The sequence below is a fragment of the Hypomesus nipponensis genome, chromosome 14 (genome assembly GCF_054491055.1).
Source record: "Hypomesus nipponensis isolate SF chromosome 14, ASM5449105v1, whole genome shotgun sequence".
In the NCBI taxonomy this organism is placed as follows: domain Eukaryota; kingdom Metazoa; phylum Chordata; class Actinopteri; order Osmeriformes; family Osmeridae; genus Hypomesus; species Hypomesus nipponensis.
The window spans coordinates 5637701-5660703 of record NC_140374.1 but is presented as its reverse complement, the minus strand read 5'-3'; the positions used below and the strand labels follow the sequence as shown (position 1 = coordinate 5660703).

Below are 23003 nucleotides of genomic sequence, written 5' to 3'. Positions count from 1 at the left end.
CCAAATCAAACACAACGAATCTGGAGCAGACGCCATGTTGTCAACATCTCCAAGGCAACCGCTTGCTATGTCCGTAAATCGTTTGCGGACCTCTGGAGAGGTCTGGAAACGGTTTTGCAGATTTCTTACAACGTCTCTGGACCAATAAGAGCAGCGTATAGGTCCAATTATAATACTAATATATACTAAACCGTTTTTACCACCTGAAGCAAAATCACATGTTGGAAAATGCAGAAATTGAGAGTTTGCGCCAAAGTATTGATAGGTAGGCTATTGATAAAAAGCAAGGGTTTAAAAAGCTTAAGTTACTTGACCCCAGGTCAGGGCTCCAGACTGCGACCAAATATTCGCATTTTGCGACCAGTTTTTGAGACGGTGCGAGCATTTTTTACAAGCACTCGCGCATGTGCGACCTAAACATTTGGAATTTATTTGGTGTGCACAACGTCAGCACACGTTCGCAACGACGCATAGATACGTGCTCGTAAGACAGCGATATCGGCGAGCTCTCCCCATTAGTACCGTAGCTAAAACTCTAGGAAAGTTGAGGCTATTTTTCGTTAGGTACCTATAAACCTAGCTAAAAGTCTTGGAAAGTCTAGGCTATTTTTTGCTAGGTTCCTACGAACATGTCTTAATCTGCCAGACAAGTGGGTTTCCCTTCGTTCTTTTGGTCAGTTTCACGAGCCCTTCTTACCTTGCGTCATGGAGCCGAGCAACTAAATACTCATTTAGCACTAGCGTGGCTACTGTATCCCTGCCTCTGTTTGCGCTGTTATACTCGGCATGTATCGTGTCGTGGTGTCGGAGGACTGATCGAAAAGCGCATCGTACATTTAAGTCATTTATCTTAAACTTGCATGTACAGTAATGTCACATTAAATAATGTATTTAAACTCTAGCTTATGTGGTGCGTCGCTGTACATCAGTTGTAAAAATGTCAGTGAAAAACTGCCCCATCTGCAACCGACGCAGGCACACACCACAATTTCGTCAGAAATTGTACCAGGGGCGATTCTAGGATCAGACATTTATAGACTCCAATGAGAATGTGACATGAATACAGTGCTTTGCAAAAGTTTTAAACCCCCTTGCTAATATAAATCCCTAATTTCACTGGATAACAATTAATACTTTTATGTATTATTGTGCAAAATATTGAATTAATGAAAAAACTAAGGATGTCCCTTTCTTCATGAACTACCAGCATCAGGTTTAAAATTGCCACTAAATTGTACCCTCTAGTTACATTAATAAATGCATTGCAGGTCAATATAAGGTGTGCCCCTGAATTTACTGCTTGCGCTCCAAAAATTTTCAGTCAGGGGCTACTGTACTCTGAGTAAAAAAAGTTAGTCTGGAGCCCTGCCCCAGGTACGTGCTCCCTGGCCGCTAACATTTCTCTCACACAGCTCTGTCTAAACTTTATGCCGAGTGCAGGGAAAAAGTTGAGGAAGAGACTTATTTAGCTACTACTACAGATCTGTGGTATATTGTCTTAATTATCGTTATCGAATGTAAATATAATATCTATATAGATATTTTTTTACCCCTATCGCCCAGCCCTAGTCTGGGGGCACGTTCCCTCAGAAGAAATTTGAAAATATCCTTTGAAAGTGTCCTTTAGTGAGTTTTAGGAAGAGAAATTAACAAATTAGTTTTTTTTTAGGGGGGGGCTAATGAACCTTTTTGTGGGGCTCCAGCCCCACCAAAATAGCGCTAGATACGCCCATGGCTATGTTTGTTTATTATTAGTTGTCACTGTTAGGTTGACTATAGGCTCCTGTCTTTAACTTAATTTTGGGGGGCTTATGACCTCTTATCATTGAATTTGAATATAGTGTATTTGGTAAATGGACAGATCATTAAACCCATGTTATGCATGGATTTGTGCAGGCCTGTGTGTGAAATTCTAATGTATGCTAAAGGCGAGGTCAGTGGCCTATTCCTACATTTTGTTCGCACATTAGGGGCTATGATGACTGGACACATTTATTATATAGGCTTATATGTGCTGTTCACAATAGAGGTTGCCATTGGTTACTTTTTATTGTTATATTTTATCGCACTGCAAACTGTTAATAACAGGGGGGCCCCCAATCAGTTTCGGCCCCCCCCTGAGACACAACCCTTGCTCTGCCCCTGGTCTAGGGGGAGCCCTAAATGGAACAGCTTGATTTTCTGCCCCACGGAGTGAAAAAGAGAGAGCATATGAGAAGTTTGGACCAACATCGAATACTAGTATATTAGTAGTATTCATTTTTACATGTGGCCCTCCTCAATTGGAAAACCATTTAACAAATATTATGAATATTAAAGTGGAACTGAACTGATTCATGAAGTACGGGTCATATAATTATTAAAATTGCGTTAAAATGTTTCCCACACATTTGTATCAAAATGCAGTGAAAATAGAAAAAACAGCATTGAGATCTGTATTACAAGAAGAACAACTCTTTCTGTATTCCTAGCAGCAGAGCTGACAGCTAGAAGCCAGTGCTCAAACGAAACTGACCCTCTTTTTTTCCGGCTAATTAACAAAGCTTCATAAAAACCTTCGCCCTCAACAATACTTAAGGGTAGCATATCCATCTCGATGGACTTGCAGATCTGTTGGGTAATTTTCTCTGCTCTGCTAACACCGAGAGCAGGATGCACCGCCACTAACCAGGGTCGGATGTACGTTCCTTAAGTGGTACATCATTTGAGTCGTGGAGGAGTTGTATTTATACTCAGCTTTGCAGTGTTGGCAGTGAACAAAGTAATTTTTAAATCAAAATGGTCTAGCGCTACACTTCGCCATGACCTCTTCGTGTTTACTTTTGAAATACATGCATGGAAACTCGCCTGTAACTGAGTAGGCCTGTGGCATTTTTTCCCCAAACATTGCCTTTGTGTGGTAAAATGTTAAATTGCTACCGCATAGCGAAATCCATTGCATTCCTTCAAGACTCACACTACGCAACAGAACACACATTAGTTTTATTGATGAAAAAATGTAATCAACAAAATTCTTAATGATGAATTAATCGATCGTCGATAAATGATGCCTATCCCTAACTGTAATACTAAAACTGTTATTATCAATGTTCAAAATCATTCAACACTACTCACTGTAGCCTACTCATAAAGCACTTAATGATGTAGCCATGTCAATTGAGCAACATCAGAAGATGACTGCTAATGTACCTGCACAATCATTTATTGTATATGTCTAACATACTCTGTACACAATTTATTTGATTGCTAGATACTCACTGTGAGCTAGTTAGTCTAGTTATTAGAATAGAATTGGCCTTGCTTTCCCTCCTCTTACTAAGCAATGTTACCTACGCTATTTGGAAACCTTAAGGAATAGTGTGAAATACCCTATGAAATCAGTCAATGAAGAACCAACTGCATCACGGGCACTCTGCACTAGTTATATAAAATTAATGTCAGAAGTGGGATTTGAACCCACGCCTCCAGAGGAGACTGCGACCTGAACGCAGCGCCTTAGACCGCTCGGCCATCCTGACTGGTGAATTTAGGTGTCAAAATGTTGTCCATATTGCATATGATGGATCAATTGATAATTTCACACAAGCTTGTTGACTCAGTGGTGACATTAAACCCTGTTAACGCCTCAGAGGCATCTAAGGATTGGTAGCCTGACATTGTCTTACTTATAATTCTAGTCAGAATGAGTCTGAAACCGCTCCGTTGGGCTACGAGTATGGGGCGTGTTTCAACCGAACCCAGAAAAACCCGGACTGGCAATTGGGAGCACCGGGAGAAGAATAACGATGGAAAACCAGGCAAAAAAATGTAGGGTGGGGCTGAAAAATTAACCCTTGTGCTGCCTTTGGGTCACATGACCAAAAGGTTTATAACGAACCATCGTTGTGTTTACCCAATACAAAAGCAAATAAAAATAATTTTCTTTTAACCTTCACAATGTGGAGGGTCTGAGACAGCCCAAGATTAAACGGTTAAAAGAAAATGCTTCACTTTGTTTTTGTATGCGGTAAAGTTGTTGCAAACGACGGTGGGTCACAATGACTGATGGGTCAGAATGACCCGAAGAGAACACAAGCAGAGACAATGAAATCACCTTCACTAGACAAGGTTTTACCAATTGAAAAAAACAGCTATGTTTATTTTACATGAAGCTCAACTATTTTGCGCTCAAATAAAGACCAAAAAATGTTCGGCTCACAAGCTACGCGCGCTTGCATTAAGTATGGAACTCCATAACTCGCATCACATCGAACACAGAATATGCTTGCATTAACAGGGCAGCTGTGGTGGCGTATATGGGGGACAGTTCTGGTGGGCCGGTCTGGATCAGAGTCCAGGGCCAATTTTTTACTCCCAGTAAAAATTCACGCCCGCACCCCCCTGATAAAATATGTGTGTAAAAAATAAAATAAAAAAGAATACAAAATAAGTTTCATGCATTGGCCGGGAATCGAACCCGGGCCTCCCGCGTGGCAGGCGAGAATTCTACCACTGAACCACCAATGCTTAGATTCTTGAAATATTTAGCCTGGTGGATTCAAAATAAGTGAGAAGAAGTAAGTTAGCTGGAGTTAATAATTTGTGTACAGAGTATGTTAGCCAGCTACAATAAATGACCGTGTGTTTGGAGAGGGCATGAGTCTAGGAATCAAGAAGAATAGCCTATTACTGAAGTACAGTAGCGTTCATGTACATTAGCAGTCATCTTCTGGCTACAGTGGGCTATGTTGAAGAATTTTGAAGAGCATAAATAATAACTGTTTTAGTATTACAGTATATTGTTTAATTGAAACAATCTAGATTAAATAATTTTTATCAGTCTATGCACATTGTCAATTGTAGAGATCAATATGAAGAACTTTTCCCTGGAAAAATGCAAGTCTCCTTCAGAAAAGGCCCATCTGGGTATTTGAGACAGGACCCCTCTGAAGAAGCTCAGAGGATAAAAGAGAACCCCTCCCCCCAGGACAAGTCTGCACCTCAAAGGGAGGACTTGGTGAAAAACCAATGCCCACACAGAGGTGTTTCTGAGAGTGAAGGATGTGTCTGACCGGCTAGAGGTGTTAGGAGAATACATCCTCCAGTTTGGAAAATACAAAGGAGAGTCCTTCAGGTGGTTCCTGGAAAATGATGTAGGCTACACCTTGTACCTCATCAACAAGGTAGAGCAGGAGCAGACAACCCAGCGGTGCAGTTCAACCCAGCGGGCCACAGTAAAGACAGCCTACTGTCCTTCCTGGAGTACACCAAAGGCTTTCAGGTAATTGAGGACCTCCGGAGGTACTCTGTCAAAAGACCCGCTGCACCCGTTGCCTCTGACCATGACAACTTAGTTGGCTTTGGTTCCAGGGCTAAAAGCACCAGGGGGGAGATTTGAAACGGTAGAGCTGATGGGTACGCAGCGTTCATAATGGGAAAGAAGTGCGTGCAGCGCAGCAAAATGCACAATCTGTAGCAGTACTTTATGAAGCAAAGGACCCTGACAGCATCCACACTTCAACCCCTTTATGTTGCCGACTCCAACACCACCTCAACCCCTGCCTCTGATCATCCAGGTCTGTTCATGTAACATACATCACTTACATAACGGTATACATATTTGTTCCATTCAAATTGTAATGTGACCTTTTGTTTTATTTCCTAGTCATAGAGGATGATGAGGATTTGGAGAGGGCAATGCTGAGTCTGTCCCCTTCCAAGTTTGGGACCCAGCTGAGTGAGTTAACTAAAGGAACATGTCCATACTTGTATCAGTCACTTTCAGATCAATTAAAATGTATTATTTAAACATAATGCAATGTACTTGTTCTCTGTCCAGGTTCACCAGCAGTAGCAGCAGTTGGGACAAAGGCTTCATCCACAGCTAGAGGTTAACCATCCATCAGTTTTGGAGGATAATTTTGTCACACGCAGAATTATCTACCATAACTAAGTTTGAATATGCTTGTTTATTATTTTGGTCGTGTTCTGGCCTGTTCTGATGCTTGTGTTATTTTGTTCTACTTACTACTGTCCTAAGGATGTAACATGTCAGCGATGAGGTTAAGTGTTCATATGAGTTCTATTTGTGCATGCTTTCTATGAAGCTGTTTCAAAGGTTTGGCATGCCAATTGAACAAGGATGAAAAAGTCTGTAGCGCACTTTCATTTAAAATTAAAAACATAATTTAATTATGACTTCTCTACTTACCTACATGAAAACTGCTGTTTCTCTCTCCTTTGAAATTTAGATGCCAAACCCTTGACTATTTATTATTTTATGTTGGTATTGTCACTGAGCTTTACCTGTTATCATTGAAATATCAAATTGATATAGTTAGATTTGATATTGTTCTATAAAATCTATTTACCATTTGATAAAAAAAAATCTTAATTTGTATTAATTTATTGAACTAATCAGAATGAATTTATTAATCAGAATGCATGGATAGCTTTGTTATTATGTTGATAACAAGTAAGGCAGAAGTGACTCTTACCAATTACACATACAAATAAGATTGGCACGCCAAACTGTGTCGAGGGGTCAGATGATAACACTTCATTTTCCTTAACAGTGAGGAGCAAACCAACAGCTACTCTCTCTACACCAACTGACCGCCTCACAACTGCTTCTCCTTTGCAAGGTTGATATCTGTACATGTATATCTCATATGCATTTGCTATGAAAGTGTGTCCCATTGATGTTTAAGTTTGTGTTATTTTATCTCCACCAGCTTCCTCCGTTCCTGTGAAGGTCTGCCTACCGGTACCTCCTCAGCTGCTTGCCTTGGGTCAATCTTTGATCCCACAACCAACCTTGTCAGAACAAAGTATGTTCTTTTCATTTTCAATGGACACAAACTCTTATTTTGTTGTCTATAAACAAGTTAGTTTTCTGAAAGGTAAAACATGGTGTTTTCATGCCACTTACTGAGAGAAAAGAGAAACTGAATGTTTTCTCGGCTGATTAAATGTAAATATCTCAATCTGGTTTTTGCTTTTTCATAGCTCTGTCACACCCTGCTCCTCCAGTAGACCCTGCATCCGATGAACAGCCTGCACCCTCTCCTGCAGTATCCATTAGTGTCCCTGGCTATGACTCAGATGTCTGTTGCCGGACCTGCAATCAGCAGTGGATATGGATGAAGACAGAGATGGAAGCTTTGGGGCTGTGGCCAGGTTCCTGCCCAGTACACCATCTGATGAAGATGATCTCTTTGTGGTGCTACCCACCTCAGCCAGAGCTCTTTGAGACCTCTTCTGACCTGCCCTCCCCCAAATATTTTCAGCTCCATCCGTTTTTCATCTGGAAACCAGAGAATGACATCATGGAGAGCCTTAGAAACAACTATGTGCTCCCATGTCTCCATGGTTGTCCGCAGCCAATGATGGCGTCAGCGGGGGTGGGGAGGCCTCGTGTCATTGTTGGCATGAGTGGCCAATACTACCTTTTTGCATCCCGTCTGTGCTGCAAGACGTGCAGGAAGCACTGGTTTGCTGGCAACCCTCAGTGGTTGGAAAAACTTCCGCAGCGCTTCACCAACATCCTGCCAGCCTTTCTGACATACAAAAAGGACATCTGACATCTGCAAAACGGTGTTGCATGAGCTGAGGGGCACGGGTAAATCACCCAATGACATATGGCCAAACAGGTGACGGAGATGCTGCACCTAAAATACGAGTAAGCTCATCTCTCCTACCTGCACTGTGTGCAGAATGTCCAGGACACAGAGGCGGGCTTGGGTGGCCAGAAAACAATCAGTGCCTTCATCAGGGGGCAAAACCAGGTGCCTCCTTTTGGAGGTTATGAAGATGCTGATGGTTGGAGTGGAATGTCAGTGTCAGCACAATACTTGACAGACTGCTTGCTCCAGGGGTTTCGACGCCAGGAGCCAGCAATCAACAAGCTCCTACAGGGCACCTGTGGGCAGGTGTTGAGATCTGACCACACACGCAAGATTGCCAGAAAGGTTACTCTCTCCTCAGGGGCCATGTCGTCCTACGCCATCATGAACGAGAACTGGATGATCCTCTCCTGGGTGATGGTGCAGTCTGAGTCTGAGCGCTCCTTGGAGCCCATGTATGAAGGTCTGGCCAACCGCTACACTGCTGCTGGACTGGACATGGCCAAGTACCACTGGGTGGACAGGTATGGTTATTATATAGCACACAATTCATAAGACATGTAAATCATATAATGTGAATGTAACTCCATTTCTGTTGTAAATGTATCCCATATATTTGCATATTTCAAATTTTGTTTTCTTCCATTTTTGTTATTGTGTAGGGACTGCTGTGCAGCATTCAGGGTTCCAGACTCCCACCCTGATGAACATCTACTGTGGGATGCTTGGAAGACCACAAAGGCTGTGTTGGCAGAGGTTACTGCAGGGGAGCTGTCTAACTCCTGTGCCTCAAGGTCAAAATCAACCCGGACATAGAAATGAAGCTGGACCTGTTTCACTGCATGAGGCGTTTTTGCAGGGAGTCTGTGTCTGACCATCATTCCCTGTAAAGTTCCTTCTGCCAGTTCCTCTCCGCTACCTTCCTTGTGGTCAACCAGGAAGATCTGCAGAGGCTGAAAGTTGCATACACTTTCTGTGGCATTGTGTCTCCAAACCCCACCAAGCAGGACATCCGGGATCACTGCAGGACCAAGATCGATCAGCCTCAGGAGCAGGTGACCAGGATAGAGGAGGTTCTTCAGCACTTCCAAATGTCCAAGGACCCAAACGATGTCCCACTCTTCAAGCCAACAATGCTGAAGACCTGGAGGATCCAGCGGGTCCACATACTGAGGGGCTGCCTCAGTGACCCAGAGCTGGAAGACGGGATCATATACAGGTATGGGGGAACCTTACGACTGAATCACGTCCAGGGGGAGGGAGCCAGAGGGCCCATCTGGATCCCAGGCCGTGGCACTTCCCAGCAGGAAGGCAACCGTGTCTCCCCTGTGCTGTTCCAGGCCCAGGGTATGACTGGAGTGGCATTCTGAAAGGAACATTTTGAATAGTACACATATTTACACGTACAGACATCCATTTGTGGTTTTCAAAAACAAACTATACACTGTATTTACTAACAATAAACTGTATCCAATGTATTTCTCAGCTGTTCCATACACACCGACCCTTCCAATGGCTGCCTCTCCTCGGAGTGCCCGCACCGGATCTGTTAAAACTGGCGGCCGGGTCTTTGTGCTTGACCACACCAGGTGGACTAGCCCCATGAAAGTGGCCATTGACGGTCTGCTCACCACACACCATGGACAGAAGGACATGCTGAGGCTTGTGGACCACGAGTATGCAGCCATGGTCCACAGTTCCAGCACCGACCCAAATTCCCTCCTACACCCGACAACATGGCTGCACATCTGCATATATGTAAAACATCTGGCCAAGCTGCAGAACACCAGCTCCTCATTCAACATCAGTCCAGAAAAGCTGCTGGAATCCCAACGGCCGTGGCAGAGCTTGACTGAGGACAGTGACACTGTCACTGTGCCTGTAACCACCCTCTCACCTGCCACTGTGAATCCTCCAGCCAAGGCAGCACCACTGACAGAGGAGACGTTTGAGAGAATGGTGAGTGACATTCTCCAAAGACAGCAACAGCAACAAACCAGAGGACAAGGTCCCGGTTCGAAAATGATGGGTCATCCATTCTTTTTTTTACCAGAATGGGCCAACCAGGCACTTCTACTGCTCCACCAAAGTTCACCAAAAATATGGGGCAGAGGGACTTACAAACCCCAGAATGGATCTAGTGGACTTCATGGACACCCCATTTTTTGAGCGGGAGCTTGCTGCAACCCAGCAAAAAAGTGCAGGGCCAGAAGGCCAAAAGGAAGGCAGCAGATGTGCCACCACAGGGGCGGCTGTGCAGGTTCTGCCACCGTGTCTTAAAACAAGGCCCTGATAGCCCTCACATCCACACAGGATTCCCAGGAGTGGCAGGGAAGTATGTCTACTGTCCTGCTAAGGTTTTCTTGCTGTATCAGGACCAAGGCATGGAGAAGGAGCTGACCTGTGGAGAGTTCAAGGGTTCAGCCTTTTATGGGACAGAGAAGTTGAGATGGCTGGCTGAGAAGGGGAAATGAATAGGAGAGTGTAAATAATGGTGTGTAATTAGTAATGTGCACATAATCTTGTGTAAATACCAGTGGTGTAAATAGTGATGTGAAATAATAGAAACAGTGAAAGGGTGTGTCATATTAGAGTGTAAATAATGGTGTGTAGTTAGTAATGTGCACATAATCTTGTGTAACTAATAGTGGTGTACAGTAAATAGTGATGTGAAATAGCGAAAGGGTGTGTCATTAGTGTTTTGTGTAAATATTTTTTTGCTTTTGATCTTGAGACTTAATATACTATAAAACAAAGTTCAGATTTCAGCATGAGCCTTGGATTTATTGGTATCATATATACAAAACACAGAAAAACATTACCAAAAAGTATGGCTGACAAAAAACTATGGATGACAAAAGTTTCCTATTTTGACTGACTTGATATTTAGTCTATATCAATAACTTCATTTTACAAAAACTTAGTACAAAAAACATACCAGGGCTTAAAAATTATTCAGCTTTCGGAGAATTGAACCCCAGTCTCCGGCATGACAAAGAACCGGCACGTAAAATCATATTTTCCGCACTACCTAACTGCCTCTGGCAAGCGAGAATTCCACCACTGAATCACCACAATGCTTAGATTTTAGGTAAATGTACCCTGTAAGATTCAAAATAAGTGAGAAGAAGTAAGTTAGCTGGACTGAGGAGCAGTACTGATAGGAGCAGTAGTAATTGGAAAGGAGGAAGAGTGGTGAGGAGGAGGAGGGGTGAGCAGGGCCGCCCACAAGGGGAAAGCTTTCTGGGGCCCCGCCGTGGTGGGAGGCCCCGCCGTGGTGGGAGGCCCCGCCGTGGTGGGAGGCCCCGCCGTGGTGGGAGGCCCCGCCGTGGTGGGAGGCCCCGCCGTGGTGGGAGGCCCCGCCGTGGTGGGAGGCCCCGCCGTGGTGGGAGGCCCCGCCGTGGTGGGAGGCCCCGCCGCGATGCCAGCAATAATCATGTTCGTCGAGAAATTATAACCAATTTATTTTGAACTGATATACTCACCATTACTTAAAAAAGCAAACATGAACATTGTATTGTTGCGTTAGTAAAATGTAGCCTGTTTCATAATGACCCCCCCCCCCCCTCCTAAAAATTGTCGTTTTTTGTTTAGCAATGTCATGATCTAAGGTTACGCTAATAATGTCAGAGTAGGTTACATTTCGTTGCTATGCTAGCCTGGCTGCCAGCCCAACTTCTCCCCGCCCACAAAAAAGGTCGGGAAGTTGTGTCTGGAGGGTCTCGTATTGGGAACAACTACATAAAACCAGGATCTGGGCGGACCAATGAAATTGCCAGGGCGGGCTTTATACGATGATGGACAGATGATCAACAGTAACGTAATCAACAACGTCACAAAAGAGCCCTTGGGTTGAATTTGTTTTCAACAAACAACATATTACGTTGCTCTGATTGGTTGTAGGTCTATCCAATTGAGCGTAGAGGTATTTGTTTTACGAGTTCGGTTGAAACACGCCCTGTAGTCACAGCCCAACGGAGAGTATTCAGTATTGCTATGCCAGGATCTGTTCAGAAATCGGGATATCAGAAAGGAAAAGAGAAAAAAAGGAGCTAGCAAGGGCATTCGCCCCCCCAAATAAAAGTAATAAATATGTTTCTCCAGTCAACTCCGAAAGAAGCTCCCAGCCAGGCTGCAGAGACGAGCAGTACTGTAGTAGCCACGATGCTAGCAAAGAGGAAGCTAGTTAGAGCAAAGCTGACACTGAGAAAGCGCATGTTCTGCATTGCTCTGCGGACATTCTGCACTTTACCTGTAACTTGGCAGGAGGAGAAAGATCCTTCAGTAAACTCAAAATCGTAAAAATGACTTGTGCTCCACAATGAGCCAGGAGAGGCTCAATCCCAATACTTTCCATTGGGTGTGAAATGGCTAAACAAATTGACTTCGAAAACATTATAAAAGACTTTGCATCCAGAAAGACAAGGAAGATGGCTGTATAATAAGCAACGTAAATTGCATTTTATACTAGAAAATGTGGTGAGTGTAGCAGATCTCAGTGTGTCAATTTGTTGTGTGTGTGTGTGTGTGTGTGTGTGTGTGTGTGTGTGTGTGTGTGTGTGTGTGTGTGTGTGTGTGTGTGTGTGTGTGTGTGTGTGTGTGTGTGTGTGTGTGTGTGTGTGTGTGTGTGTCTGGCCCGGCGCCACACAATTTGTCAAGGGCTCTCAGTTATATTTATTAAACTTTGTTTAAGTTTTATGTATAAAGATGTATTTGTTTTGCTATAATGTAGCTCCCATCACTGAGTAAGTCTCTCTAAGTTTACATATGTTTTATGTTGGAGAGAGAGAGCACACACGCACATGCGTTGAAAGTAAAGACCTATTGCGGGGGGGGGGGGCATTCACTGGACCTTCTTAGGGGCTCAACAATTTCTAGGTGCGGCCCTGGGGGCGAGGGAAAGAAGAAGAAGGAAATAAAAATGACTGTCAGAAGTGGGATTTGAACCCACGCCTCCAGGGGAGACTGCGACCTGAACGCAGCGCCTTAGACCGCTCGGCCATCCTGACTGAACAATATTATGAAATATTATAAATATGGCATATTATGGTTTAATTGATAATTTCATACGTCTTGTCTAAAAGATAAGCTTGTTTACTAAGGGGTGACAATATACCCTGTCTATACCTCAGAGTATTTAGGTATTTAAGGATAGGTGGTTCGGCGGTAGAATTCTGCTATGCAGGAGGCCTGGGTTTGCTGTTGGATTTATGGAGTTGGGTATGGCTGCAGCCCAAGGGCGGAGGTTTGGTCTCAGCTTTGGTAGGGACTTTTCTTGGGTTTGGTTGCTCTCAATGTACTTTACCAGTCAATATCACTTTTGAGGTGCTAGCCTGCTGGTAGGCTACTAGGCTAAACTAGCACGGGCCCATTATGTGGGTGTGTTAGCTTTATCCTTCTGGCTTCAACAAGACCAGCTGCTGCTAACACATTGGTCGAAAGATTGCAGATGCTAGAGATAGGTAATACAAGCAAAAGTTACATGCTCTACTACAACTACACCTTTCAAAACATGTTTCCATTGTAGAATGGGTGGCGATGTAAGGCTAGAATGTTCCTATCTACAAAGGACAAAAGGGTCAAAAATATCAATGCTGAGACCAAACGAAATACTAATAAGGCTTTATTATTTCCTGGCGTATTTAGTAGTTTACAGTGTCAGACTGCTGACAATCTGCAAGTCAAGATTCACCAAGTGTTTCTCACTGCCACTTCAGCCAATTAAATGGACTGCGGCTGCATGAAACGACCGGCGAGAGTAGCTGCTTGCAGTCGGGGAGGAGTTGAAAACGGCTCTGTAAAATCGGACATTCCAACTTCTCATGGTAAACTCATCGGGTAAACTCACTGACAGACAGTTGGAGATTTGCCTCTCTTCTTCTAAGGGAGTCTATGGTAAAATCGGAACAGCGTCCAAAAACCTACGAGAGGCCGTCAGAATATTACATCCGTAGTGGTTTAGGACTACCATTGATAAAGAATGGGTAACGTTTAAAATAGTTTAAACGGGGTCAATACTCCAGGGTACATGACGTTGACAGTCAAAGCATTGGTGGTTCAGTGGTAGAATTCTCGCCTGCCACGCGGGAGGCCCGGGTTCGATTCCCGGCCAATGCATGACATTATTTTTCGTTTCGTAACATTCAAAATATACAAAACCCCACTGGATCTACATCATGATCATACCTGTCGTAACAATTGAAATAAGAGAAGGTACCATTTCTAGGGAAATTGCAAATTGTGCTTGTGGACACCCCAGCAGTATATTGACATCAACTGCCAAACAGTTAGTTGCTAACTTTTACTAGATAGCCGGAACACGCACAACTACATAAAGGAAATGAAAGGTATTTGTAGAGTTTTTAGTTTGTTTTTATGTCTATTAGGTTGAACTTATATAGGTTTCTTAAAATTGGGCTCCAAAAGGGCTCAAAAGAAAGGAAGTATCATTGATTTGTATTGGAGCCCTGGCCTCCTGGGTGGTGGGAATTCTACCACTGAATTCACATTCTATGTTATTTTATATCTTACAGCTAAATACATTACTATGGAGACACTGGTCTTTAAGTAGCATTAAATTAATTCCATAATCCAAACAAAAAAGTACTGTCAGAAGTGGGATTTGAACCCACGCCTCCAGGGGAGACTGCGACCTGAACGCAGCGCCTTAGACCGCTCGGCCATCCTGACTGATTATAGTAAATCTTGACACTGGGATACACTAAGACAAATGTTGGACATACCTAATGGGTACTAACATTAGTTCATCAATTATTGCAAGGTATGATATCTTGGGTCCTATTCCCGGCCAAAGCATGAGACTCTGTAACACGTGTTTTGTGACTATCACTCAAAATGATCGTGACCATAACTGTAGTAATAATTAAAATAAGAGAGGGTACAATTTCTAGAGAAATTGCTAATTGTGCATGTGGACACCAGCAGTTTCAGCTGTATACTGAATTCAACTGCTGAACTATGTTAGTTGTCACCTTTAACTAGATAGCCGGAACACACACAACTAGCTACATAGAGGAAATGTATTGAAGCTCTGGCCTCCTGGGTGGTGGAAAATATGCCACTGCATTCACATTGTATGCTATGTTATATCTTACTACAGACATTACTATGGAGGCCCCGGCCTAAAATTAAGGCCATAATCTGAACAAAAAAATATTGTCAGAAGTGGGATTCGAACCCACGCCTCCAGAGGAGACTGCGACCTGAACGCAGCGCCTTAGACCGCTCGGCCATCCTGACATAACTTCAATAGAAAAATCACAGTATTTAACATCAACAACTATTAGTAGATGTTAAAACATCTTTAGTAACTCAAATCTATAACTCAAATCTAGTATAACGGCTGGTTTTGGTTGTTTTGTTTTTTGGGGAATAACAAAATAAGATGCTGCTGTGTTGTCAAGATAGTAGGCCTACAGATGATCGGTTAAAAAAGAGTCGCTGCTGCCCTCTGGTGTTCGGAAGAAGAACCTCCAATCATTGCACAACCACATCTCTGGATGTGCATGTCGACCGAGTTTGCTAGTTACTTTGCTAATAAATGCTGATCTTTGATTAACCCAAGCTTCTTTAATATATATTAGAAACCAAATATAGTAGCCATTTCTCTCTATGGGTCGAGGTTTGTAGTGTGAGCAAATCAGAGATAATTTGGCATGCATGACTGCCTTCAGTGAAATACGTAGTACTAAGCGTGATCTACACATCAACAACACCTATTCCAAGCAGTGTTTGACGATTTGTATTCGACACTTTATTTTCCCCTGGAGGGGAAGTGCACCGTTCCTGGAGATACTGCAATACCAGGTCGATGCGTGGAGTGGACGGAGCAAGCCCCTATTCCATCTCCCTGTTCCAAAAATCAATTTAATATATGGTCCCCGGGTAGGGGACGTATCAGATATTAAACTGATAAGAACAGATACTACACTTGATCTTAGCCAAAAGGCCGAGAAGCGATACCGATGTGCCCCTCGAGGGACCCAAGTCATTTCCAGGACCGTCATATTAATATACGGCTTCACGATGGCCCTAGTGAGCTACATACTCCGTAAAAAAAACTCAACTAAACGGAGTACAAAAAAACATCTCTAGCAAAGAAAAATCGCTTTAATCAACGTGTACACTTTGAAAACTAAAGTGAAAACGTGGTGTAGCCTAGCTGTCACGTGATACAGCTGTCACGTGATACACGGCCCTCCAATTGGAAATGAAGGATAAAATAATTGAAAACAATCGCAGTTAGGCTACCCTTCCGAGAAACAACCAGCCAGCCAATAACATGTACATTGTGAAATATTTCTTGTTTTCAGATGAACACTGTCATGATAGCTCATGGAAGAACAAACAGCCATGCAAACAGCGGACTCTGGCTAAGACAATACCCTGCCATCTGCTGGGCAACATGAGTGGATATGCATTTAGGCCATCAGTTGGGACACACGAGTATGGGGTTCCATTAGTGGCAAAAAATAGTAGGCCTTCCTAACGCTACATGCCAACTAACTAGGCTAGGCTACTACCTCGCAATGTGTCTCCTTTAAGCCAATGCAGGGATACATTGGCCGTGACATATTGCGCATCGAGTTGTTCGGTAATAGGGCTATAGGCCTGCTACTACTAGGCCTGAAACACACACGCCACGACGACGTGAACAGCAAGTGTCTGACAACTTCACCAAAACTCAAACGGCAAAAGTCGAATATGTCCAGCTGACATGACCATAAACATTGACACACGTTAACCACATACATTGTCACGCATCCGGTGATAAAATAAATGCAAAAAAAACAGCAGCGATGGCTGTGTGGCCTAACCTTGGCCTAGCAGCCAACAATAAGCTCACAGTTGTTGCCACTTGCAAACAAAATGAAATGGGGAGTGTGTGCCTCTCCTCGGTGTCATGGTGTGTGGTGGGGTAGGACCCAAGTGCACAGAGATGCGAGGCATTTTGAAAACCAAGGTTTAATCTCAAAAAACGGGGAAACAACTAGGTTACTCAAAGTGACAAACTCTGGCCATAGAACTGAACTGTCAGGTGGATGAACAAATTCAGCTTAGCCTTCCTGTATCTAGGAAAGAGACGGACAAACCCGAAGCAAAATACCTTTCGACAAGTCTGGTGCTTATCATTCAGCGAGTCGTGATGCTTGGCGTTTCTCTTCCAACAAGCGCTCTTGCCGAATGATTTGGATCAATGCGCTGTAGTGAGAGCCCTTCCACTTCTCCCCATTGAAGCACTTTCACTACAACTCCTAAAAATAACTCTGAAATGTGCTATTTGCAGATTCCCCAGAGGCGGTGTATTAGGACAGATACAATGAAAGTGTGTATTTTCTTTCACAGACATCACATCGGTCTGACTTCAAACTCAATTTTTAATGTGATTTGCCACAAGGCAAGCTAAAGAACCAAAACTTCGAGGCTAATCAATTTGGAAGATTCTAAATAAATGTGTCGGTCCATACAACTTGCAACAGGAGTTGGCTTACCGTTAGGCCTCAACGTGCCAAGTTTGAAGGGTTGCATGTGAAAAAAGGATAACGTCGTTCCTCACCGGGGCAATCATCCCAGAGCTCAAACAAGGCATCCTGCAAGGCGTGAAATTTAGCCTACCAAATCCGTTTAAACTACTACTTTTCCACATATCCTTCCGTTTGTGAGGGCCTATAACTACTTCAGATGAGGCCGACGAAAAATCCTCCCGATGCCACTTGCAAAAGACAGTGCCACTTGCAAGAGGCCTACTCCAATACAACGTGTAGACCTGCGCATACCTGAGAAATGTTAATGAGGTAAAAGTTGAGCGTCCTGGGGGGTTGGGCGATGAGAAGGTTTGTGGATCTCTTGTATTGCTGTGCGTTAACGCGTTATTTTGCGTCTGCCAAGCGGTAGAAAATTACATGTAGCCTAGTGTATTACTGGACAACGACTTGTTAATGTAAAGAGGGACCGAGAGCGTCTGCTGGCCCCATGGCCGTGTTTTAAGCACACACCGTAGCCCCCCCCCCCCCCCCCCCCCATCCTCCTCTCTTTTTGTCTTTTTTGACCAATTCATGCACAGGAAGGAGAATACAAGTTCAAAGTTGATAAATTAGGCCTACAACTAGAACCAGAAATACACTGGATCTGCTGAGGCAATGTCATTAGCTTGTTTGTTTAACTTTAAAAAATGACCCCTTTCTTCAAAGTTGGTTGGGGACATGACTTTATTCGTGTCAAATGGCGCTCTCGGATTCTCTGTCGTGTGTGTCAGCATGCAAAATAACTATCTAACAACAGATTTACATTAACAAGTCGTTGTCCAGTAATACACTAGGCTACATGTAATTTTCTACCGCTTGGCAGACGCAAAATAACGCGTTAACGCACAGCAATACAAGAGATCCACAAACCTTCTCATCGCCCAACCCCCCAGGACGCTCAACTTTTACCTCATTAACATTTCTCAGGTATGCGCAGGTCTACACGTTGTATTGGAGTAGGCCTCTTGCAAGTGGCACTGTCTTTTGCAAGTGGCATCGGGAGGATTTTTCGTCGGCCTCATCTGAAGTAGTTATAGGCCCTCACAAACGGAAGGATATGTGGAAAAGTAGTAGTTTAAACGGATTTGGTAGGCTAAATTTCACGCCTTGCAGGATGCCTTGTTTGAGCTCTGGGATGATTGCCCCGGTGAGGAACGACGTTATCCTTTTTTCACATGCAACCCTTCAAACTTGGCACGTTGAGGCCTAACGGTAAGCCAACTCCTGTTGCAAGTTGTATGGACCGACACATTTATTTAGAATCTTCCAAATTGATTAGCCTCGAAGTTTTGGTTCTTTAGCTTGCCTTGTGGCAAATCACATTAAAAATTGAGTTTGAAGTCAGACCGATGTGATGTCTGTGAAAGAAAATACACACTTTCATTGTATCTGTCCTAATACACCGCCTCTGGGGAATCTGCAAATAGCACATTTCAGAGTTATTTTTAGGAGTTGTAGTGAAAGTGCTTCAATGGGGAGAAGTGGAAGGGCTCTCACTACAGCGCATTGATCCAAATCATTCGGCAAGAGCGCTTGTTGGAAGAGAAACGCCAAGCATCACGACTCGCTGAATGATAAGCACCAGACTTGTCGAAAGGTATTTTGCTTCGGGTTTGTCCGTCTCTTTCCTAGATACAGGAAGGCTAAGCTGAATTTGTTCATCCACCTGACAGTTCAGTTCTATGGCCAGAGTTTGTCACTTTGAGTAACCTAGTTGTTTCCCCGTTTTTTGAGATTAAACCTTGGTTTTCAAAATGCCTCGCATCTCTGTGCACTTGGGTCCTACCCCACCACACACCATGACACCGAGGAGAGGCACACACTCCCCATTTCATTTTGTTTGCAAGTGGCAACAACTGTGAGCTTATTGTTGGCTGCTAGGCCAAGGTTAGGCCACACAGCCATCGCTGCTGTTTTTTTTGCATTTATTTTATCACCGGATGCGTGACAATGTATGTGGTTAACGTGTGTCAATGTTTATGGTCATGTCAGCTGGACATATTCGACTTTTGCCGTTTGAGTTTTGGTGAAGTTGTCAGACACTTGCTGTTCACGTCGTCGTGGCGTGTGTGTTTCAGGCCTAGTAGTAGCAGGCCTATAGCCCTATTACCGAACAACTCGATGCGCAATATGTCACGGCCAATGTATCCCTGCATTGGCTTAAAGGAGACACATTGCGAGGTAGTAGCCTAGCCTAGTTAGTTGGCATGTAGCGTTAGGAAGGCCTACTATTTTTTGCCACTAATGGAACCCCATACTCGTGTGTCCCAACTGATGGCCTAAATGCATATCCACTCATGTTGCCCAGCAGATGGCAGGGTATTGTCTTAGCCAGAGTCCGCTGTTTGCATGGCTGTTTGTTCTTCCATGAGCTATCATGACAGTGTTCATCTGAAAACAAGAAATATTTCACAATGTACATGTTATTGGCTGGCTGGTTGTTTCTCGGAAGGGTAGCCTAACTGCGATTGTTTTCAATTATTTTATCCTTCATTTCCAATTGGAGGGCCGTGTATCACGTGACAGCTGTATCACGTGACAGCTAGGCTACACCACGTTTTCACTTTAGTTTTCAAAGTGTACACGTTGATTAAAGCGATTTTTCTTTGCTAGAGATGTTTTTTTGTACTCCGTTTAGTTGAGTTTTTTTTACGGAGTATGTAGCTCACTAGGGCCATCGTGAAGCCGTATATTAATATGACGGTCCTGGAAATGACTTGGGTCCCTCGAGGGGCACATCGGTATCGCTTCTCGGCCTTTTGGCTAAGATCAAGTGTAGTATCTGTTCTTATCAGTTTAATATCTGATACGTCCCCTACCCGGGGACCATATATTAAATTGATTTTTGGAACAGGGAGATGGAATAGGGGCTTGCTCCGTCCACTCCACGCATCGACCTGGTATTGCAGTATCTCCAGGAACGGTGCACTTCCCCTCCAGGGGAAAATAAAGTGTCGAATACAAATCGTCAAACACTGCTTGGAATAGGTGTTGTTGATGTGTAGATCACGCTTAGTACTACGTATTTCACTGAAGGCAGTCATGCATGCCAAATTATCTCTGATTTGCTCACACTACAAACCTCGACCCATAGAGAGAAATGGCTACTATATTTGGTTTCTAATATATATTAAAGAAGCTTGGGTTCACAAGTGCTTTGACCAATATTCAATTGCCTTTTGTGGTATATATATAATTGTTAGTTTTTTACCCATTCTCTCCCTCCAGCAAACTGTGTGCGGTTTCGACCTTATGAGAGCGAATGGCCATTCCTTTGTCTGTGACGTCAACGGCCTCAGCTTTGTAAAGAACTCCTCGAAGTACTATGACGACTGTGCCAAGGGTCTGGGGTAGGAGAAGCCATGAGCTAATGCACTGTACTTTATATTTATTTTGTAGATTAGTACAAATTAATAATTGTAATGCGATTACTGAAGTTATCAACAGTAACGCGTTACTAACGCGTTACTAACGCGTTACCCCCAACACTGTTTATATGTCCCCCTCCCAGATTTCAGATTGCTTACAATAAAAAAGGAAGCCTGTTGTTTTTGTTCCCCCTCATTTTAAAACGCCTATGCTAAAAAGTGGCTATGCTACTGCAGTGTAATAATGACATTGAATAATTAAGGCGAAACAATAAGTGTTTGTATTCTTCCATACATCATTAAATGGCATCAACCCTGCGGCAGACCAGCTTCGAAACACGTCATTTTACTTCTGGAAAAGAAGCAGGAAGTCACTGCTGGTGGAGAGAGAATTCGGTCTGATTTGTTTCTGTTGATGAGTTTACTCCTACGGAATGCAATGAGCCGAATTCTCCACAATACGCCTTTATTAAATAAACCTGTGCACAATGAAAAGATAAGTAGTGAATGGTCTCCTGCGAAATATCAACGGTACGTTTTGTGTTTGAATTTTGTGGGCTAGTTAGCTTCGTCGTTAGCTAACTTAACGGCTTGGATTGTAACTTTTAAACTGTGACAGAAGCTGTGTCGTATGGACAGGACTTCCATCATTGCTTCGCGCTGATGCATCTGGTCAACGAGTCGTTCATGAGAATCTGAAAACAGTTTATGAGTCAACTTCGCAATGGGTGCAACCATAGTCGCCGAATTATGATTTCCTCCGTGGGTCCGCACGCGCGCACGCCCTTAAAAAAAGTTGTTTAATTGCAATGTTTAATTTTAAATTAATGTAGAGTGGGTCCTCAGTATTTTCCGTGGGTGCTCGAACTCCGGAGCACCCATGGTATCGGCGCCTATGGGTGCAGCCATAATCACTAGCTACATGATAGCTGCGCATGTACATTTTTTCGGCGCATCCTGATCCTTGTCACTTAACTCTTCTAACAGTATCCCTGACACCAAACAAAACATGCCCGATAACAAACTAATCCTTATTTATTGTTGTCCCATTCAGAGGCCCTGGAGTGTTGTTGGAGGGAAAGCTGCTGGACGTGTCAAGACATTCCATCACTGATGTCAACAACCTGAAGGTGGCGACATCTGAAGAACAGCTTCAGTAGCGCAGAACATCATGCACCATTAAACCTTTTTTTTGTTTTGCAATGAGTTTGATAAAAAATAACATTTTATCATCTTGGTAGGTGCGTTTCTATGTCGTGTACATCAAGCCCAGTCGCATCCATCAAAGACGGTATGATGCCTGCGGGACAGAGGTGGAGCCAAATTTTAGCGACACGAGGAAAGTCAATACAGGTTATCTTATGTCCTCCTTCAGTAAGTAGACCAGTGCTATCCTTGAATATCTGTGCAAGTTCCAGACTGTAAACTCAGGGTGGACTGATATGGGTGAGTTGGTTTTGCTGTTAATTAGAAGTGGAGGCTAAGGGGGATACAGATCGTTTAAGTGAGGAGCAGTTGGCAGGCCTCCTGAAGCAAGACGATCTGCTGGGGTTGACAGAGAAGCACCGTCCGCCTGGCACATTTGCCTTCTGGTACCCCGAGGCTGATATGGACAAAACAGAGCTGGAGGTGGGCCAGGATGTCAGGCTGAAGACCAGTGGAGACGGACCATTTATCTGTGAGTTTGGCATCCTTGAAGAATGTTAATTCTGCTGAAAGGAAATATAAATCAGCTGTTAGACTGTTTTCTTTTTAGTCTCCCTTGCCAAAGTGGATGGAGGCACCGTCACCAAGTGTAACTTCGCTGGAGATGAAAAAGCGGGAGCGTCATGGACCGACAAGATTCTGTCCAATCGGGCAGAATCAGGAAGTGAGCAGCACCCAGTAGGAGAAGGTGCAGGAGCCGAAGAAGATGAATGGGTAAGAGGCCTGAACATGCACAAATACTCTATAAACATAAAACCATGTCAACCACACAGTAAATGGGATATGTATAATTCAGTTAGTATGATACTTAATGTGCTGCTGTGTTTGTTTTCTCCAGGACGATTAACGAAAGGAGGGAAAGTTATTATACAAGATTATCATATCTTCGGGGCCTTCTCCTGACTATCTCATTATTGTGTTTGTGTGTGTGTGTGTGTGTGTTCCTCACAGTGTGGTAGGTCTCACGTATCGCTGAAATCTGACAAACTCGATCAAACATTTGGATATTTTTTATTACAAAGCATAAACAAAATGCAATATTCTGACACAATGTACATGTCAAGTTTGGACATCATACACAGAGCATGTTTATTTTCAATACCTAGATAATTCTTTTGGTCATATTTTGTAAATGATCATCACTTTTTTTATTAATTGACCATGTACAGCACCGTACAAACAAAGTCAGTAGAATGCTTGACGGAAGTAAAATAAACGAGTATGATTTAAATACCCTTAAATAAGTGATTTTGTCCAGTCATTGTTGCCATATAGTCAGA

General features: G+C 43.5%; 1 protein-coding gene, 8 non-coding genes and 2 pseudogenes across 11 annotated transcripts; 5 read left to right on the top strand and 6 right to left on the bottom strand.

The window, feature by feature from the left end:
* Positions 1–3435: 3435 nt before the first annotated feature.
* Positions 3436–3518, bottom strand: trnal-cag (transfer RNA leucine (anticodon CAG)). The gene has a single exon. It is a non-coding gene; the product is annotated as a tRNA-Leu (tRNA).
* A 917-nt stretch (positions 3519–4435) lies between these two features.
* trnag-gcc (transfer RNA glycine (anticodon GCC)) lies at positions 4436–4506 on the bottom strand. Its single transcript has one exon. It is a non-coding gene; the product is annotated as a tRNA-Gly (tRNA).
* Positions 4507–4822: 316 nt separating this feature from the next.
* Positions 4823–9063, top strand: LOC146258388 (uncharacterized; annotated as a pseudogene). Its single transcript, XR_014729767.1, has 7 exons — positions 4823–5555; positions 5645–5716; positions 5819–5869; positions 6555–6623; positions 6714–6809; positions 6988–8128; positions 8267–9063. The product of XR_014729767.1 is annotated as an uncharacterized LOC146258388 (transcript).
* On the top strand, positions 8688–10372 carry LOC146258387 (uncharacterized; annotated as a pseudogene). The gene is made up of 2 exons (XR_014729768.1): positions 8688–8823; positions 9091–10372. The product of XR_014729768.1 is annotated as an uncharacterized LOC146258387 (transcript).
* A 2158-nt stretch (positions 10373–12530) lies between these two features.
* trnal-cag (transfer RNA leucine (anticodon CAG)) lies at positions 12531–12613 on the bottom strand. The gene has a single exon. It is a non-coding gene; the product is annotated as a tRNA-Leu (tRNA).
* A 1037-nt stretch (positions 12614–13650) lies between these two features.
* trnag-gcc (transfer RNA glycine (anticodon GCC)) lies at positions 13651–13721 on the top strand. The gene has a single exon. It is a non-coding gene; the product is annotated as a tRNA-Gly (tRNA).
* Positions 13722–14211: 490 nt separating this feature from the next.
* On the bottom strand, positions 14212–14294 carry trnal-cag (transfer RNA leucine (anticodon CAG)). The gene has a single exon. It is a non-coding gene; the product is annotated as a tRNA-Leu (tRNA).
* Positions 14295–14781: 487 nt separating this feature from the next.
* Positions 14782–14864, bottom strand: trnal-cag (transfer RNA leucine (anticodon CAG)). Its single transcript has one exon. It is a non-coding gene; the product is annotated as a tRNA-Leu (tRNA).
* A 530-nt stretch (positions 14865–15394) lies between these two features.
* Positions 15395–15585, bottom strand: LOC146258382 (U2 spliceosomal RNA). The gene has a single exon (XR_014729845.1). It is a non-coding gene; the product is annotated as a U2 spliceosomal RNA (small nuclear RNA).
* Positions 15586–18729: 3144 nt separating this feature from the next.
* Positions 18730–22967, top strand: arpin (actin related protein 2/3 complex inhibitor). The gene is made up of 7 exons (XM_084672638.1): positions 18730–18746; positions 20378–20499; positions 21572–21647; positions 21759–21891; positions 21989–22195; positions 22274–22437; positions 22562–22967. The coding sequence occupies exons 2-7, from the start codon at positions 20402–20404 to the stop codon at positions 22568–22570; spliced, it is 687 nt and encodes a 228-aa protein (XP_084528764.1). The 5' UTR covers positions 18730–18746; positions 20378–20401; the 3' UTR covers positions 22571–22967.
* On the top strand, positions 19893–20083 carry LOC146258381 (U2 spliceosomal RNA). The gene has a single exon (XR_014729844.1). It is a non-coding gene; the product is annotated as a U2 spliceosomal RNA (small nuclear RNA).
* Positions 22968–23003: the final 36 nt, after the last annotated feature.